Here is a 20,823-nt window from a genome sequence, read left to right as displayed (position 1 = left end):
TTCCCATCTAATTTTTATCAAAGCCTCCAGATCTCAGCTCCGCTTGGTGGGAGGGTCCTTTTATCCACTCATCTGGGCTTGAGCCGGCACTGAGAGAATGACCTTCAGTGGTGAAGGTCACGGGAGAATGGTGGACAAGCTCAAGCCAGTGAGTTCATTCCACTTGTTTTCAGGAAAGGGAGCTGACTAGGTTACAACCATCAATATCACCCAGGCTGTGTGGAGGACACAGGGCACAGGATCAAGACCAGGAACCTGTGGATACTCAAGTGCTATTCCTGTCCAGCTGAGGGGGAAATTAACACGACTCCTAAGATCAACGCCAACGTCCTCGCTGAGGCAGGCACAGCCCTGTTACCCTGACCTCACGCACCACCTCAGCTTTGTTTTGGACTCACTCCTTGGCCCTCTCCACAGTCTCACGTAGTTGCTACGTAGCTCCCCACCACAGGGCTTTTGCACATGCTGTTCTCTCTGACTGGAACGTGCTCTCCCTCCTCTTTACTTGGTTCATTTCCACGGCCGTTTTTTTCCCTGACATTTTCCAGGTCTCCGACAAGGCTCCATTCCTTCATATGCTCCCCACACACATGAGCTCTCTGTCACAGAGCTCTGTGTGATCATAATTTTAACATTTTCTGGTGTGACTATTTAATGAATAGCAATAGTCCCTCTCCTTTCAGCTTTGCTATTTTATCCATTTCTTTCATCAATTCTAGATGATTTCCCACCACACAGCACCTTACATTGTGTGAATGAAATAACACACTTTCCCTCCTGAACCACTCGAATCACTCAGTGCACTTCTGATGCAGGTACACAACCTTATCTCCCCAAACTCCTTCTCCGTAAAACTTGGGTGTGTTGTGCATACGTGCTGCTTCCGCGTAGAGGGAAACGGGGTTCACTGTCCCCACAGAAGGGAAGGGGCTCACTCGGCAGCTCACTTCAGAGCCTACCGCAATCTGCTTGATGCAGTTATCCTCCGGTTTGAGCCACCCTCCAGGCGTTTCACAGACCCACCGCCACAACCAACTCGCCTTGTTAACCGCACAGCACGGCCCTGCCGGTAGGCCGCCTCTGCCAGCAAGCCCAGCCCCCTGCGCCTGTAAAATGTATTATGACCCCGCCCACTTCTCTCATTGGCCGTTACTCCCACTTCAGTGCAAATTACCCTCAAAATCACCAAGGCAGTGAATGAACATCTCTGAGGAAATATCTACGTCTGAGTGAGGGACGCTGCGTAATCCAAGGGGGCGTTTCACTGGGGGCTTCGGGAAGAAACAGGCATTTTCCAGGAGACGGAAGAGGGTGGCAAAGGCTGAAAGTCAGGGCAATTCTATGGTAGAACCACACCGTCCACAGAAAAAGCAGCACAGTGTCCTGTAAAAGCACCCAGTTCCCACTACGGCAGAAAGAACGAATGAATGAAAGAGAGAAAGAAAAAGAAAGAGGGAAGAGGAGGGGAGAGAAGAGGAGAGGAAAGAAGAGAAGGGAAGGAAGAGGAGGGGAGGGGAGGAGAGAGGAGAGGAGAAGAGGAAGGAGGCTCACCTCGAATTTCTGCCGCAGCTCTTCATTGCCCTCGCTTCCTTCCGGCGGGACAGGCACGTTGAAGTACTCGCCTTCCTCCTGGCTTAGTAACTTAAACCTAGAGGGAGATAAGAGGACAGGACCGATTCCATGACGCTCTGCTTGGAACTATCTTGTAGAGCAGAGTCTGAGAAAAACGCCTGTAACAAGCTCTACTTAAAGAACTGTGTTGAGGGTTTGGGGTTTTCTTGAGTTTTGTTGTGTGTGTATAGCCAAGTACTTTCTTTTCTTTCTTTCTTTCTTTCTTTCTTTCTTTCTTTCTTTCTTTCTTTCTTTCTTTCTCTCTCTCTCTCTCTTTCTTTCTCTCTTTCTTTCTTTCCTTTCTTTTTCTTTCTTCCTTCCTTCCTTTCTTTCTTCTTTCTATCATCTATCCATCATTCATCTATCTACCTATCTTTTTTTTCTAATTTATTTTTTAAACTATAGATTGCACAACTCTAACTCAAAAATTCAAAACCCACAGTGCTCCCATAGCCAAACCCTTTTCATTCCCAACATGGCACCATGAGTAGGACATTCCACAACAGGGAACCTTGCGTTTTGTCCAAATCTCTTAGAAGTAATTATATAAAATTACTTCCAGGCAATATGTGGAAGGTGTGTGTCAAACATGAATAAATTTTGCTTTTAGATTGGTACCCTCTCCCCGTGTCTCTCTCTCTCTCTCTCTCTCTCTCTCTCTCTCTCTCTCTCTCTCACACACACACACACACACACACACACACACAACCTCTCAAAAGTATCTGAAATCTGAAACACCACTGGTCCCATTTTGGAATAAACACCCTCCACTGTAACCCATGGACATCAGAAAAACAACGTGCCATCTGCAGGATGCGAAGCCCGCTCCCCTTCACAGTTTCCTTAGTTCTATGCATTTGATTACTGATGTCGTGTTTCACCCACTGTTTGCTCTTCCATTCTGAGAGGCCCCACTGCAGATGCCCCATGCCTCCCGATCAGCTCTGTGCTCCTTTGCACTTTGCATATGGTCCCCTTGCCATCCTGGCATCAGGGTGCACAGGGGTGACCATGAACTTCCCAAGCCCAAAGATTTGTGCATTCACCCTCCTAAGAGATACTATTCCTGAGTGGGTATGTCACAAACCTTGCCTCTGTCCCTGCCCCTCATCCTTGGGTGTTCTTAGATTAAGTTGGTTAGGCTCACAGAGCCCTCGTATGTCACCTTCACACCTTAAACCACAAATTCCTTTTTCACAGACTGGTGGTGAAGCTGGAATGTGATGATGCATGTGAAATAAGAGCAGTGTTTGGCATTCAGTAAGCGCTCAATAAAAGCCATTCGCCTTCACCATCACTATTAATGACATTAACTTTCACATCACAAACAGGGTAGCTTCAATTTGTCTCCTGAGCACCAAGATGCATCCAGCTATTTAGAGGGTAAGAACATGGAAGGAAAAGAGACATTCCAAAGGCATCTGAGAAAACTAGGAGAGGAAAAAGACCCCAACCTCCCCACTCCCAAATACCTCCTAAGTAAAGTTTATAATTTCCATCACAATTTTTTCTCCATTCACAAATCTTAGGCAGCTTCCAAAAATACGATAGGTGAGCCAGTGTAGAAATGCTGCCTCCACAGTTAATATATTCTTCCTCAAATTTCCACTGAAGTCACCAAAAGAAATGTAAAAATAAAAGAACATCTGGATCTTTGCTGGAAATTGAGAAGGGTGCTAGGCACGGAGCAGAGACTTCCAGGAAATTCTGAAAAGTAAAGTAGTGGTAAAAAATGGACTAGGATTGGGCAAACTCTATCTGTTCATATGCTATCTTTGTGGATTTTGTTACCCAGTGTATTATTTCGCCTTATTGCTCTTCATTAAGACATCTGGTTCTTAAATAATAAATTCACTTTTAGAAGACACTTTCTGGGCTGGGGACGTAATTCAATGGTAAAACACTGCACATGGGTCTAATTACACTGCGGACATCAGGTATTTTGTCCCAGTATCAAAAATCTGACTAATATTTTCATGGTCACGTTCACAGAGCATTTAGCAACACTGAACACACACCAAGCTGAACTGAAAAAATGGGAAAAAAGAAAATAGCAGAGAAAAAGAAAGCAAAGCACACAGGCCATATTCTCTGCCTATAAGACACTACAGCTATAATTTAACATTAGCAATAAAAATTTAAACAAAGAGCTAATTTGAGAAGCTGAGACGCATGCCTAGAGAAAAGTATGATAGAAAAGAAATGTAAAACACAAGCACAGACACCTTAAAAAAGAAACAAAAAAGTCAGAACATGACATATTGAAACAAAGAGGAATTATCTACTCCTTTAAATATTTGCTCATTATTTTTAAAGAGTAGAATACAATAAAAGAAGAAAAACAAAACAGCAAAATGAAATTCAAAGTCAAGTACAAAATAAAACCTACAAAAAGGGAGCAAAGAGACGCAGAATTGATACACAAATCCCAAAGCTAATTCTTTGAAGAAAAAAATAAGTAAAACAGATGAACCTCCAGAAAATCAAGAGGAAAGAAATGAGACAGCATAAATAAACAGAATTAGAGACAGAGAAGAGGATCTGACAGCAGAGCCAGAGCTGGTGACAGAGGCAGATGAGGAGCCCGGGGCAGGTGGACCACATCTGGACCGCTCACAGCTGCCTCTGCAGTTTCTGCCACATGGTGTTAAATTGCATTTATGTGTCACTTAGTGAGCAGGGCACATTCTGAGGAGTGTGCCATTAGGCAATGTCCTGATCAAGTGACTGCCAGAGTGTGCTCACATAAACCTAGATGCTAGAGCCTACTGCCTGGCTGCACTGCACAGCCTAACCTGCTGTCCCTGGGCTACAGACTTGGACAGCAGGTCAATGCACGGCACAGCACAGGCAAAAGTAGTGCGCTGGTATGACATCACCGGGTGACAGGAATTTTTCAGCTCCTTTCAAATCTTTTTTTTCTTCTTAGTACTAGAGATTGAACCCAGGGCCTTAAACTATGTCCCCAGCCCTTTTATATTTTTTATTTTGAGAAGGGTCTCACCTTAAGTCATTAAGTTGCCTGGGCTGGGCTCAAATTTACGATCCTCCTGCCTCAGCCTCCTAGAGTGCGGGATTATGATCGTATGCCACCACACCTGGCTCCCTTATAATCTTACAGGACTGTTGATGATCGCACAGCACAACAGAATACCTGGAGGAGCTCATCCCCTTCCATCTAGGGAAACTGAGTCACAGAGCAGGCCCGCGCCTTGCCCAAGATCACATAATGTTAATTAGAACCCAAATTTCTAGAATTTGGTTCATGCAGGGCCGAGGCAGCATCATAGATCCCTTGCCCCTAAATCTTCATCAGCAAAATCTGCAAGATGGCTTTCAGCTTGCAAATGTTCCTCCCCAGCTATTGTTTGATCCACTTGACAAACACCCCAAGTGTGGAGGGAGGGTACTGTGACCAACCTGGTGAGTGGCATGTCTGCGGAGAAGGCCGTGGCACAGAGAGGGCAGGTGACACCCCTGAGGTCCTGAAATGTCCAGCCAGCCGGGAGAGCCAAGGCCGAGCCCTCGCTGTCCCCCGCCCCTGGCCCTCTGCCCACCCCTCCATCAAGACACAGAACAGGGCTGGTATATTCTTCCGCTCTGGCATCACAGATGCCCGGACCCAAACTCCAGCGCTGTCATTTAAGAGCTGTGTGTCCTTAACATACTGCTAACGATTCCGACTCCTGGGAATGATGCCTTAGCCAGGACTGTGGGGACAATTAAGTGATGATCTAAGGCTAAATGTGGTCACGTTTTGGAGGCCCCATCCCTTCTCATGAAGCCGTTTTTATATCCCTGCTTTCCGCTGTCATTGTGAAGTTCCAGTTTATTAGGATGCCCAGCTCTTTTATGCCTTTATATTTTCTTTTTATTTGCCGGAGCTAAATGTAGCATGCTTATTAAGGTTCTCCTGGTGAAATTATTCAAGCAGACAACTGTTCAAAGCCAACAATTATTTAAAATTGTTTCAGGTGCTAGCCCAGGAGGAAGGCCGTGATATGAGTTTCTCTCTTGGGAGAGGCAAGCGGGGGCAGGAGAGGTGGGTTTCACCGGGTGGCCCCCCACAGGCGGCACCCCGGGGAGCGGCACTCCACCGAGCCCCACCAGCACCCTGAGGTTCTCCACAAAGGGAGTCCTGGGCGTGCTGAGAAAAATGGGGCCAAGTACTAACGAAGAGGGGACCCTGTGGAGGGACCTCACAGTGGAATGCAACAGGCTGGGTACTAGGGCTCCGGCGTGAAGCCAGCGGGCGCGGGTCCACAGACCAGCAGGAACAGCCACTCTGTAATGAGCACCCAGAAGGTGCCCCGTGCAATGAAGGGACCCTTCTCTTTGGCCATTGTGAGGTCACAAACTTGTGTGACAAAGAGCGGATCCATTTTAGGGGGAGAAGCAGTTGTATTTTTCTGCACATCTGATGAGTGCTGTGTGAATGCTCAGCCCGGTGCTGGCGTCCAGTGAGAGTCCTAAGTGGTAGCTATCGTTATTGTAATTATTATCATTATGTTCTCTCCTATCTCGCCTCTGCCCCCTGGGGATCAGGCGTTCTTTGTCTTTAACCTCCTTAAACTTTACTTAAAGAGGAAGTAACATCCCGTACATGAGTCAACAAGGGTGGGATGCAGTACAAAGTCAAAGCATCCGTATGTTAGGAAGAAATATCTGAACATTGGGGAAAAGATGACGGGGTGACCTTTCCATGTCATGCGAGAGCACTTTCTAATTAGGTCTCTCTTTCCTCACAGTCATATTCTTTTGTTTAAGTTATTCACAACTGAGTCAGGCCCAGATGGGCTCCCTCATCCGCAGAGAAGTATACTTTTAGAAAACGGAGGTGAGGCAAGGTGTGCACCGTTCCTGCAACCCCAGCATGCTGGGAAGCTGAGGCAGAAGGATCACAAGTCCAAGCTCAGCCTGAGCAACTTGCCAAGATTCTGTCTCAAAAAAAAAAAAATTTAAAAAGGTTGTAATTCAGTACAAAGGCCATGGGTTCAGTACAAAAGCTGTGGGAGGGAAGGAGGGAGGGAAGAAAGGAGGGAGGAAAAGAAGAGCAGGAAAGGAGGGAAGGAAGGAAGGAAAAAAGAGAAAGAGAAAGAAAAGAGAAAAGACTCCAGAACAAAGGAAATAGTGCCGCTGACTGTGAAGACGGCCACAGCCAGCTCTCAACCAAGAGGCAGCCCCTTAAACAGCCAAACTCCCCAAGTGAGTTGCTCAGGACTTCTCAGTGAACCGAGCCACTTCGTGCCAACCCAGTCACGGAACTGTGTCAGGGAGGGCAAACGTGAGAAGGGGGGGCGGCAGGACTGCAGCAAACAGGAAACCACGTCTTGGGGGGCATGCACTGTCCAACTGTTCCCCACTGTCCTTAAAGCCCCCAGGTTTCCAAAACCCTGGCAACTTATTATCCCTTTTAATTGTTTCTGTTTTTTGAGACAGGGTCTTGCTGTGAGCTGTGAGATAGGGTCGTGCTATGTCGTCCAGGCTGGCCTTGAACTCACTGTGTAGCCCAGGCCGGCCTCCAACTCAAGATGCTCCTCCTGCCTCAGCCTCCCAAGTGCTGGGATTACAGGGGTGCATCACCACGCCTGACTTATTGTTCCTTTTTAAAGTAAATCATATCTGTGAGGCAGACCCAACCCAGCCCTCACTCTGGGACTCTGCTCTCCTGGTTCACTTTCAAGAGGAAAGGGAAGATATACGTGATGGACTAAATTATACTGCAGCTCCCAAAGCAAGATTTTCCTTACCATCCGTCAACACCAGCTTTCTGCAGCTCAGAAATCCCGAAGGACAGAGACCCCATGAAGTCATTCCTGCTAGTCAGATCCCAGTCCCAAATCTCCACGGACAGTCTTCTGTCTTTGTCTGACTCTTTCAGCTGACTGCAAAGAGAAAAGAAAGCAAGCAGCTGAGGCTGTGGTGACTTCTCAAGCAGATGAAAGGTACAAGAGGACAAGACCTGGGGGCAGAGATTTGTAAACGTTACAAGCTGCCGCAAGAAACATACTCGGTCTCCATTCCCCAGAGACGGGGAGCTTTTCCTGCTTGACAGCCTGAGGCTTAAGCAGGCAGAGGGCCTAGGCCAGCTCTGACGGGAGCAGCTCCTACCTCTTCTGTCTACGTCTTAATAGAACGCGCAGTGTTCAGGAATCCTAATGAATACAGATAGAAGTACACAACTGGGTGTGTACACATGTGCATTTGCACGTGTGTGGGCCAAGGCTGCAGCAGTGTCTAGGGAAAGGGAGATGGTCTGGTCTGAGGCATTGCATGGAAGCTGAGAGGTTCCTAGTCTGCCCTGAGAAACGGTACTCTCCAAAGGGGCCAAATGGACCGCCTAAAGTCACGTGCTCTCCGCCTGGGACTCAAGCGTGGGCTCTGATGTCTGATTGTCTGAGGCTGAATCCCGCTGTACTTTGTGTTTGCTGTAGAACTTTGGGCGTCTGCTTTCACTTCTGTAATATACCTCATCCACAGAATGGGAACAAAATGAGCCAGTGAAATGACATCATTTAACCTGTGCGTGTGACACACAGTATGTGCTCAATAAAGATCAGCTCTTCTAATTAACACCACACCCCTTGGTGGGGATTTTTGGGCACTGGCCAGGGAAGCTAACGGAGATCTCCCAGCAGTCTGAACACCCAACATTTCCGTCAAATGAGCCCTAAGATGTCGCCACTGCACCCCATAGGTTACACCCGCTGTTGCCTACGACCCACAGCTTCTGCCACAATTTATGTTCATCTAGCAGCACAGTGCACTGCTCCCTATCCCACCCACTCCCCGTATCACAGGTCTTCTAAAAGCTTCTCATTTTTACTTGGCCCACGGTACAAAAAATGCAGGTAGAAGAGGAAAAAGGATGGGAGGAATAAGGGAGGGAGGCAGTAAGGAGGGGAGAGTGGGAGGGGAAGAATCGGACGGCAGGGAGGGAGAAAGCCCCAGTTTCCGGTAGCCCCTACCCGCCTCTCCCACCCACGCCAGGCCACCAGCATTTCAACTTACAATCTAAACGTCTCGTTCCACTCAGGATTGAGGGAGCACTTGATGGTTTTGGTCTTCTGCTTGCTCTCACTTTTGGGATCGGGGATCAGTTTCAGTTTTACGTAGGGATCTGACAAGCCATTGGGGTCCATGGGTACAAGGTTCTTTGCATCTCTTACTAAAAAAGAAAAAAGCAGTTTTAACATTAATAGTGCCCTAGATGTTTACACCCCAACCAGTAATGTCTGCAGGACACGCGGTAGGCAGGGTCCTTGGCACCAGGCGTGTTTGCTGGGATTTTTATTAATATCGACAGCTAGAGGGATAGAAAATGAGGTAAGTTGATAACATGCAGATTCTGTTGTATCTTGGCTACGAAGTGATTTCTGTCTGCCTGGCAAGTGCAAGGTCCTGAGTTCAATTCCCGGTACCAAAAAAAAAAACTGGTTTCTGATTTCATTTTGCTCTTCCTACACCACACCCAAGCATAACTGTGTTTTCTGAGCTTGTCTTCTACAGAGCCCACAGAAAGACTGGCTTCGTACATTTAGCATAATATTTTCAAGGCCCATGTAATCGCAGGGATCACTTCTTCATGCCTTTTTCAGGCTCCGCAATATCCCACTGCACAGGTCTTGGACATTTTGTTGATACACTCATCTGTAGATCAGCATTTGTGTTATTTCTACGTTTGGATTATTGGGAATAGTGGCACAGGAACAAGTGTGTACCCAGACACAAAAGGTCACCTATTGTATGACTCCATTTGTACGAAACTTTCAAGCAGATAAACCTACAGCGACATATACAGCAGACTAGCAGCTGCCACCGGCTCAGGGCAGACGGAGAAGAGGAGCTACCGCTTTTGAGTACAGAGTTTTAGGGGTGCTGAAAAGTACTGGAGCTAGAGGTGGGGAGCACGGCGGCACAGCACTGCCCAAGTACTAAGGGCCATGGAACGTTACACTTCTATAAAGTTCATGGCTAATTTTATGTGATGTAGATTTTACCTCAGTACAGAAACAAAGACCTGAAGGAGAACTAGGAGAGCCCACCGGGAGAAGGCAGGAAAAGTCCTGGCAGAGTTACAGCAAGGCTGCATCCTCAGTCAAGAACTTCCGGGGTGAAGGTCAAAAGGCCGGTTAGGGAAAGGAGGGCAGCAAAGGATGGCCGGGAAGGAAAGGAAAGGGAGCAGAGGATGTGCGCTAAGGTGCAACCAGCCGTGGAAAGGCTGAGGCAGAATGAAACACCAGCCTGGAGAAAGAGGAAAAAATGAGTCACCATCAGTTCAAAAGCCAGGAACACAGGTAGCCGAGGGAAGGGGGCTAGGAAACGAGACGTGTGCGGGTCTTACGGATACAGTGTTAACAAGCTCACTTACAACAGAAAAATCCCACATAATACATTCAATCCAAAATGAATCAAACTATCTGCTAGAAGTTAAATATATAATGAGTCCTACCAGCAATGCGAAGATGATTCAACCTTTGCGAATCTATTATTAATATATTCATCAATTTGTGGGTGAAAGGAGAAAACCATAAGCTCACTGCAGTTATCTGAAAATAGCAATGAAATCTCTTAACAGGATCCAGGCTATCGAAATAATAGTGCCACGGCTCATGACAAACGCAATCCCATTAAAGCTGGAAGTAAGACAAAGACACCCATTACCTTAGCCGTTATTCAACAGTTTTTTCTAAATGTTCCACCAGAGCAATGAGACAATAAAAACAGGAATTTTACTAGTTCAAGATGGCAAGACAAACACATGAGAAGACAGCACACTGGAAAGTAGGGGATAAAGCGCCGGCTCACTTCCTGTGGTTCCCAGTTATTGCCTCCCGTGGTCACACCTGGAGCTTATCATCCCCCAAATTATATGTCACTATCTTATGTCACATCCTAGCTTTTGGTTCATTGCTCTGCTACTCCCTCCAAAGTCTGCCCCGCCCGTCCCTCCACTGAACCCAGAGCCTAGTCTCTGAATTCCCACTCTTGTTTTCTCTCCGTTTACCTCCATTTACAAGTACATACTGTTCCCTGGAAGATTTCTCAACTCCCTTCCCCCTGGTTCTTTCTGTCTTTCTTATCTGACAAAACCCCAAGCAGCTGACCAAAGCTGAGAGAAGGAAAGGAAGGAGGGAGGGGAGGAGGCAGAGAGGGAGGGAGGGAGGGAGGCAAAGAGGGAGGAAAGCGGAAGGAAGGGAAGGAGAGAGGGAAAGAGGGAGGAAGTGAGGAAAAGGGGAGGAGGGAGGGAGGGAGGGAAAGAGGAAGGGAAAGGGGAGGAAGGGAGGCAAAGGGGGAGGAAGGAGGAAGGAAGGGAAGGTGGGAGGGAAAGGGGAAGGAGGGAAGGAGAGGGGAGGAGGGAGGGAGGGAGGGACAGAGGGAAGAAGGGAGGGAGGGAGGCTAATGAGATTTCTAATCCAAGGCTGACTGCGAAGTGTCCTGAATACAAGGCTGTAAGACACTGGGTAGACATTTCGCCTAGCAGTTACTTCTCGTATTTAAATATCACTTTCTTGATCAATAATTGGTTGTTAGTAAACTGGGCATGTTTAGCACAGAATCTGGGACCTAGAAAAATACTCACTAAACACTAGCTATCTCGCTGCTATTGCACCATTGTTATTCACTGCCCTCTTTAACTACATCTGTCTGTGTCTATTATGAATACCTAATCAGTCCCAAATGCAGCGGGGTAAGACAGAGCCACCGTGCTCTTTCTTCTTGAGAACCATGTGTCTGATCTGCCCATGAGAACCCTTCCAGAACAGTGCTTCCCAATGCTTAGCAGGCCTAAGCATCACCAAGGGATGGCGGGAGAGATTTCTGGGGCCCCACCCTCCTCAGACGGTGCGGATTCTACAGGTCTGGACTGGGGTCTGCGCGTGTGCTTTGCCAACAAGTTTCCCCACGGGGTGACGCTGCTGGCCCACAGAGACACAGCGAGTAACGCTGCCCCGCGGAGTGACGCTTTCTATGACACCAGCGCGTGTTCCCCGCAGAGCACAGTCCCCAACTGTTATTTTCTCTCGTTCCTGAGCTTTCCAAGGAAAATAGCATGTGCCAGTTTCTAGTCTGGGAATGACACCTCTGTCACACAGTCAGCGCCATGAGAACAGGATTTGAGACAGCGACGTGCCAGAAACTCGTCTGTCTGGTTGATTGAAAACACAGGCAAGTGGGAACTGCTCCTCTTTCTTCCTTCTGGCGAGGCCCGTCCTTGCCTCCTCGTCTGACGGACAAATGCCACGAAGACCACCACGGGGGCAAAGTCTTCTCTTGTAAGTTCGGGACTTCTCAGGCCTTGCAGTGTGCTCTGAAGGACAAGAAGTGCGGTACGCTGCAACTGTCCATCTTCAGATCAGTGGGTGAAGAATGTCCTTTTCCAGTGGCCCCCATCACAAGCCCAAAACAACAAATGCTGGTGAGGTTGTGGGGAAAGGAACCTTCCACACTTCTGGTGGGGATCTCCATCAGGGCAGTAACTCTGGAAATCTGTAGGGAGGTTCCTCAGAAGGCTAAACGAGAGATTCCACTTGGTTCAACTATACCTGTAGGTACCTTCCCCAAAGAATTAAAGTCATCATATTACCCTGATCCACGCACGCCTCTGTTTACAGCAACACAAGCTACAGTTGCTAAGTCTTGGAAGTGGTCTCCATGTCCATCAACAGATGAATGGATAAAGATGTAGCACATACACCTAGTGGGGTACTAATTGGCCATAAATTTGAGTCATCTGTAGGAAAACATGCACCTTGAGCTAGACCATCATGCTAAGAGAAACAAATGAGAGAAAACTAAATATCACTTGGTTTCTCTTACATGAGAAACTCAAAGTCTAAATACTCAAAGAGCAAAATACAAGACAGATGATAAGAATGGAGACAGACTTTACTGTGATGGAAGTGGATCTGGGGCTGGGAGGATGGAGCAGGGGAGGTAAAAAGAATCAAGATGCAATATGAGCATGTGCCGATTCCCCAGAACAAATGTATTTATTTTGTACCACAAACAAATACTATTACGGCCCATATCTAGATACCCACGGGTGAAGCTCACTGACTGATCAGGGGTGTGGCAGGAGGTGCTGGGAAGTGGAACCTGATCTGAGGCGGTGGTCTCCGGGGGCGGCCTGGAAGGGCAAGCCTCCCCCGCCACTCCTCCCTGCACCCTTGCTGCTTCCCGTGCACCACGCTGCGAGCAGCTCCCCTCCGCCATGCCTTTCTGTCGCACAGCCAGCTGACTACACACTGAAACACGAGCCAAAATAACCCTCTCCTTCCCTAAGTGCTGGGTGTTGGGTATTTTGTCTCAGCAACTTGGGAAGTAACAAGGACGTACACTAATAAAAATTTAGCAGTAAGAAAGGACACCCTTTCCTTCAGCATTTACTTCTGGTACTGCCCACTCCTGAGGGAACAAGTTCACCTCTCCTCTCATTTTCCACGCCTTTCTTCGACCTCTGTCCGTTTGAGTCTACTCCCTACCACAGAGGGCAAAACAATTCTGTTGGAAGGAGAGGACGGGAATCGCTTCTGGACTGTGGGCATTCACAACTCTGAAACTCCAGCAACTGAAACCACTGTATCAGGAGCAGCGGACAGCAGCGCAGGCTCACATCCAAAGACCTGTCCCTCAGGCAGCTTGGCGAAGTCAAGGCATGCTGCCCCGCAGTGACAGCCACACACATACCGAGACAGCAAATCTCTCTAGACCACACTTGGCAAGGCCATCTTTGATTTTATTTGATAAATGTTTCTTTACTATCTTCGTTGAAATCCATCCAGCCCAGATGGTGCAAAGTGCTGCACATGCAGTAGAAATAGCAGCCTTCCTCCCGGGTGGAAGTTTGCTAAATGTGCAGAAGCTGAGCTTCCCGGCCTCGGGAACACTGCTGGCTTCGGACATGAGGCTCAGTCGGGGTAAACACTGTTTCCATCATTCAGAGCAAGCAAACCTGGGCATAGTGGTGCAGGTCTGTAATCCCAGCACTCTGGGAGGCTGAGACCGGAGGACCGAACGTTCAAGTCCAGCCTGGGCAATTTAGCCACTTAGTGTGACACTGTCTCAAAGTAAAAATTAAAAAGGGCTAAGGTTATATAGTTCATTAGGAAGCCCTAAGTTCAATCTCTACAACAATAACAATTAGGGTAAGCAAGCCCTCTGTGTCCTAGTGAAAAACCGCTTAAGATAGCATTGAATCCATAAAAGGATAGCACTATGTTAAAGAATTTCCAAAAAGTTGCTCTTCACCAAGAACTTGCCTAATTTTTTTCTTCCCCCAAAACATTTTGGGCAAGTTTTTCTTGCCTTGACATCATTGTGTGAATCAGGAGAGACTCTACTAAAACTCCATTTGAAGAAAATTTCCTGAGAATATGAGCTCTTATTCCTTCTCCTTATGTGTCTAGAGAACTGTGACTCAAAGCTATACCCACTAACACTCGGTTTGAGGATGTTTACTGTTTCAGGCATGATGGTGCATGCCTGTAATACCAACTATTTGAGAGGCTGAAGCAGGAGGATCGCACATTCAAAGTCAATCTGGCAACTCAGCAAGACCCTGTCTCAAACTAAAATTAAAAGGGCCGTACGCTCAGTGGTAAAGCACTTTTGCCTAGCATGCACAAGGGCCTGGATCCAATCCCCAGCACTGCAAAAGCAAAAAACAAACAAAAGGAAAATAAAAAGAAAAAAGAAAAGCTAACCTGGAAGGAGTCAAGGTTCTATAGCGTCTTCATGCTATGAACTACTACGCACATGCTGGTAACACTGGGCTGTCCACATACACTAACATTTTTGAAGAAAAAGAAGCAAGAGGCATTATGTTGATTACAACATAATGCCTCTTTGAGAAAAATCCTGAGTGGTTCCATGAATGAAATCTGGACCTGAGCTTTCAGATAACGGCACTGGGTCAATGTCACATTCTTTCATTTAGATAATTGTACTATACACATGTAGAAGAGTATCCTTGTACTGGGGAATCACACACTGAAGTATTTTGGGGTTAATGGGAACCTTGACCCCAACTTATTCTCAAGTGGCTCAGGAGAAAATGCACATATATAAAAATATTTAATGGAGAGAAGGATACGCCAAATGGGATATAACATAAACAATTAGTCAATCAGGCAAAGAGAATTTTGAAGTTCCTTTCCCTATTCTTGACACTTTTCTGTAATTTCAAGTTTATGTCAAAATAAAATTTGTTCAAAAAGACTTTCAAATCTTCAAAAGAAAGGTATGATAAAACACATTCTCTACAGGGTTATATATGAATGTAAATACACAGAAAATAGTCCGGAAGAACAGACTCAAAATTGGTATTAAGGAATGGTTACTTCTGAGGATGACATAAAGGAGGCTGGTTTGGGCAGTGAACAGAAAGACTTCAGCCTTAGCTGTCACTCTCTACATTTCCTACAAAAAGAATGTGTCCCATGCTGCCAGTGTTATGAAAACTGAATAAAAAATCCAATTGTGTATTGACAGCTTCCAAAAAGCCACTGTCTTGCCTTCAGGGGCCCCAGCCTCTCCCCACCAAAGATTTCCTAGAGCAACTGGATCAGCACAGCAGCGTTTCAAAGCCCATGATTTCAACCACCGCACCGGGAACACGGGCTCTGTGCTAAGTAATGGAGACCCAAGAGTCCCTCAACGTGACAGACCAGCGTGGAGATGAGTATGGAACCCTCAGCCTATACCCTGTGTCAGGCCAGGGCTGGAGAGACGGGCAATGACCAGGTAAAAGACTGCAGAGAGGTGAACTACTTCTGCCATCCTGCCCTGCCCCTGTCCAACTCCAGGGAGCTCCGATGGCTGACAGCTTACCTGGCCTCTGGCTCACTCCGCTCCACGCCACACCATCTCACATTACAGCCGCTCCTAGACTTCCGCTTTTCAATTTGCCACTTTGACTCCTGTGTGCTGAACTTCCCACCCTCAAGGCTTCTAACCCCCGGTGTCTCTGATACTGTGTGGTTTCTGCAAGCCTGGAATCCCCCAAGTCCCCATCCCCACGCCCTTAACCGGTCACCCTGGGGCAGGTTCTGATGACAAAACAAGCACACTCAGGGTCCTTGGGCAGCCCGTGAGCAGCTCCCAAGTCATCCCGAGCATGCCACAGCCCCAAGGCTCCTGGCACAGCTGGCTGCCCGTCACCGCTGGCAGAGGTACAGTTATCACATGTCTAATTATCCGTGTTGAGACAGACTTCCAGCTGGGACCGTCACTGTGTCTGTCGAGAAGAAAGCCTGTCAAGCGGTGGCAAGTGAGGCGACAGGAGGAGCTGGTGCAGATGAGTGGGGAAGTGAATGAGCAATGGCTGGACTTTGAAGTCAGGCAGACCCAGGTTAAATCCTGCCTCTGCCATGACTCTCACTAGCTGGGTGCTCGTCATCAAAACGCTTCTCTGAGCCTGTTTCCCTGCCTCCACATGCTACAGCCAACTCAAATGAGCCCCTGGATAGCAGCCAGGGTGGCCACACACCCATCTGCCTGCATGGCCTCAGTTTACACCCGCCGTCCTTTCACTCTCAGAGGAGTTTAAGTGTTGACGATAAATTATATGACTTCCCTGATTACAGAGGACGATAATGCTGAAGCAGAATGTGAAGCACGTACCAGGGGCTTAGCCAATGCTGATCTCCTCTCTCCTTTGAGACGATTTAGCCCAAACCACAGAACAAAAATTTATAATGATCAAGATAAATTTCAGGGCTAAAAGAGTATCCTTTCAATGTGATTTTCATACAAATGGTGTTGGAGGAGGCAGTGTGAACATGACAGATGACCTGAAGCCAAACGCAATAAATCCACTACTCATTAGTCTGAGCTTCTTTCTATCCCCGTCTAGCCCCTTGGAGCGCCCCTGGAAGAGCACACCCTCTGAGTTCTCCAAAAATCCTTTTTTTGGACAATAACAATGACACATCTCTAAAGGGAGCAACGTGAGATTCTTGGTAGAGTCCCATGTTGAATATTGATTAACCCAGGAAATGTAGGCTATCCAAACATTGATCATTTCTCTGGGATGGGAACATTCAAACTCCTCTCTTCCAGCTGTTATGGATGGTTTTGTCATTTTACTTCTCTGCTCCCTTTACACCATTTTCTTTTATGTTTCTTTTAAACCCGAAGCTTCTTTTCTCTGATCCTCTGCTTCCTTTCCCCTGGCCCATGAGTGCACTGCTGTGATTTATGTCCTTCCTAGCCCTGCCCAGAAAGAGAAGGCTTTCAATGTCTGCACTTCTTTCTTCCAGTAAAATCCCTTTTCCTACCCCAGTCCTCAGTGATGTTCGCCTCTGGGGGTGCCCCTCAAGAAAGCATCACGCAAGGAGGGCATGAGGTCACCATGAGTCACGGGCTCCAGCCACAGTGTGGCCCTTGACATTGCCTGTCACCCGTGGGGTCCCTGTCCGCTGGCTCTCCCATCCCTTCCAGAAGCATTCGCAAGGTTTCCATTCTTAAAGCTCCACTGGACTGCTACCTCTGCCTTGCTCATCTGATGATCTTCCACACTGTGTGTTTCTGCCATTGACTTCTAGCTTTCCCTTCATTGGGTAATGTGTGCTGAGAAATTTCTAATTTTTATTGACAATAACAATGGCACATCTCTACAGGGTGCAACGTGAGATTTTTGGTAGAGTCCCATGTTGAATAATGATTAACCCAGGAAATGTAGGCTATCCAAACATTTGGATAGCCATACAATTAGAAAGTATATCTACATTTATATCTGTATCTATCACATCTTTTCTAACTGTAGGGCTAATTGTACGGTCTCTCTAGAAAATGAGTATATCGTTAAGTCTGTGAAAACTAGAAAAGAAGGTAATTCTCCTATTGAAGGGTGCAGGGCTCAAAACAGAGGTATCTGATATTCAGTTTAATTATATGTAAGATATATGTATTGGTATATGTTTATAATGTGTAACAGTTACGTTTGTATCAGTTCTCTTAACTGCTTCTCCAGCCTCTCCCCTTTCCTTGATCCCCTTCCCGATCTCTAAAATTCTGCCTTTTTGTTTCCTACCATATCTCCTTTATTATACCCTTTTATTTATTTATATTTTAGTTTTCTCATATAAGAGAAGCCATATGATATTTAACTGTCTGTATCTGATTTATTTCATTTAATACTCTGGTCTCAAGTTCCATCTATTCTCCTGCAAATGACATGATTTCATTTTCTTTATGGCTGAATAAAATTCCATTGTGTATATAATCAGATTTTCTTTTATTTTTCCCCTCTTTTATTAGTATATGATATACAAAAGTACATTCATCATGGGGAATTGATTATGACTATATCTATATTTATATCTGTATCTATCACATCTTTTCTTTACCCATTTATCTGCTGATGGGCAGGTAGGCTGCTTACAGAGCTCAGCTGTTGTGAATTGTGCGGCGATAAACACGGACATACATGTATCACTACAGTCTGCCGCCTTACCTCTCTTGGGAATATGCCCAGGAGTGGTGTGGCTGGGTCAAAGGGAATTTCTCATTTTAGTTTTTTGAGGGATCTCCACACTGATTTCCATAGTGGCTGCACTAGTTTACATTTCCACCAACCATCTAGAAAGGTTCCTTTCACCCGACGTCCTCAGCAGCATTTGTTGGTTTGTGTGGTCAGTTACAATAGTTGATAGATGGGGTATTGTTGTCTTGTAGCAGTTATGCGGGGCAGAAGATACAGGCGTGGTATCTTGTCTATACAGTATTAGCACAAACTTTCTTTTCAATGAACTAAGGAACACTAGCTGTGTAACTATCTTACTATCTTGTGCATAAATATATTTTTCCCTTTCTTCCTTTCCCCTATCCTTTGTCTTTTCTTTTGAACGTCTCTTCCCAATTCACAATATCTATTGTACATTTCAGATCTTATTTACATGTTCATTTTCTCACGCTAGTGAGACAAATCGTTAAACTGTTGTGAACTGACTTGGAAATCAAACTGCTCTCCAGAGTGACTGTACCACTCATCTCTACCAAGGGTGGACGGTGGTACTGCTTGTTTTGCAGCCTTGCTGGTTACTACCATCCTAGCATTATTTTAGCCATTCTCTAGTAGTTGTGTAATGGTATCTCACAACGATTTTAATGTGCATTGTCATAATTTCTAATGCTATCGAATAGCTTTCCACTCACGTATTTACCACCCTTACATCATCTTGGGTGAAGTGTTTGTTCAAGATTTTAGCCCGTGTTTTTGATGAAGTTGTTTGTTCTTGTATTAATCAATCTGAGATTTCTTTATTCAGCATACAAACCCTTTGTGGAGTACGTGATTTGCTAATATTTTCTTTCAGTATGTAACTTGTCTTTTCCTGCTGTGTATTTTGTAGAACAAAAGCATTTTAATTTTAATGAAGTCCAACATTTTCTTGCTTGTATGAGTCATACTTTTAGTCATGTCTAATAACTCTTTGTCTAACCACAGGTCAGAAAAACTTCCCTTTGTGTTTTCTAAAATTTCATACCTTTATATTTTCCATTTACATCTATAGCCCATTTTGAGATGATTATTGTATAAGGTGTAAAGCAGAAGTTCATTTTGTCTGCATTTAGTTGTCTAATCAGGGGCTGGGAGTCTATTTCAGGAGTAGAGCACTTACAAGCATGTGCAAGGCTCTGGATTTGATCCCCGGTACCAAAAAATGAAGTTGCATAAGATGTTTGATCATTCTGGACATTGTTTGTTGAAAGACTACCATCTTCCCAATTGTTTTTTTAATTTTAAAGAGGATAATAAATGAGAAAAAAAAAAAGAACAATAGCAGCACACCAACATCACAAACAAACGAAACAAAGCAAGAGCATTAAAAGTGATACAGGGTTTGAAGACAAAATGATAGGAATTAACAACAGTTGCTGTATTACATATTGTTATCTTCAACTACATTGCTCAGATTGCCAGATGTAAGAATGGAAGATTGTTCAAACCATTAAAGAGAGTAAGAAAATAATTATTAGGTAAAACATTAGAGATAATACAGAGTTTCACTAGACAAGATGGTAGGAATTCACCATGGTAATTCCATTTCGTATTGTTGTCTTCAAATCAGTTGCTCAGATTACCAGATACAGGCATGCAAAATTGGTCAGGTTAAAAAACCCTTTTCCCAATTTCATTTACTTATACTTTTGTTACAATCAGTTGGTTATGTGTGTGGTCTATTTCTAGACTCTATCTTATTTCACTAGTTTCTCTACCCATGATTTCACCCAACCACAATGCCTGACTAGTGAGTTCCATGTAGTCAGTTTTAAGATTGGATCCTGTGATGCCTCCAACTTTATTCTTCATCTCAAACATGGTTTTAGCAATCCCAGTTCCTTTGCATTTCTATATAAATGTTAGGGTCACCTTATTCATAATCAACAAAAAAAATCTTACGGGTATTTGACTTGTAATCTGCAAATAATCCTTAGGAACTGACATCTTTGGATGTCAAGTGAGTTTTACCCTGAGAATGAAAAACTTAGGAAATGACATCCAATGAGGACGTGGCTCAGCGGTACAGCACCTGACTAATATATTCAAGGCTTTGAGCAAAACCAAAACAGAAAGCTGACACCTTTGCTCTACTGAGCTGCCCAGTACATGAACATGGCGTGTTTCTCTGTTTATTTAGGTATTTTTAACATTTCTTTCTCTATTTTGTAATAGTCATCATTTTTAGGTATGTGCTGTTAGATGTAAACTGAAATATTCCATTTGTTTTAAAATTATTACACACAGCATTTTAAAAGCTTGTGGTTTCTAGGTACTTGTTAATTCATAGAAATACAGTTTCTGTTTTGTTAACCTTGTATTCTACAATGTAGCAAAACTCGTTTATTGGTTCTAGGAATTTTTTAGATTCCTACGGATTTTCTATATAAACAATATGTTTTCTGCGTACAGGGATAGTTGGGATTTTTTCTTTTTCAATCTGTACACATTTTATTTTTATTGTCTTATTACACTGGCTAGACATTCCAGTATGAGGCTGGACAGGAGTGGTAAAGGTGGGCAGCCTTGTAGTACTGCACCCCTGAGGAGAAAAACATTCAGTCCTCCACCATTAAATTTGTTGTTTGAGGCTGGGGATGTAGCTCAGCGGCACAGTGCCCACCTGGCAAGGCAAGGTCGTGAGTTCGATTCCCGGTACCAAAATAAATAAATAAATAAATAAATAAATAAATAAATAAATAAAT

The 20,823-nt window shown here is 45.3% G+C and overlaps 1 protein-coding gene across 1 annotated transcript in view; it reads right to left on the bottom strand.

Moving 5' to 3' along the window:
- The window catches only part of Prkcb (protein kinase C, beta), a gene marked incomplete at its 5' end in the record, with an annotated part of 315,029 nt that overhangs the window by 89,375 nt on the left and 204,831 nt on the right, over positions 1–20,823 (bottom strand). The window contains 3 exon segments of the mRNA XM_005405341.2: positions 1,552–1,648; positions 7,362–7,496; positions 8,623–8,779. Coding sequence (XP_005405398.2) covers positions 1,552–1,648; positions 7,362–7,496; positions 8,623–8,779 — 389 coding nt within the window.

Source organism: Chinchilla lanigera, unplaced genomic scaffold, assembly GCF_000276665.1.
Source record: "Chinchilla lanigera isolate Chin_1 unplaced genomic scaffold, ChiLan1.0 scaffold00092, whole genome shotgun sequence".
Taxonomy (NCBI): Eukaryota; Metazoa; Chordata; class Mammalia; order Rodentia; family Chinchillidae; genus Chinchilla; species Chinchilla lanigera.
Note: the sequence above shows the minus strand (reverse complement) of the source record. Positions and strands in the feature narration are given on the sequence as shown.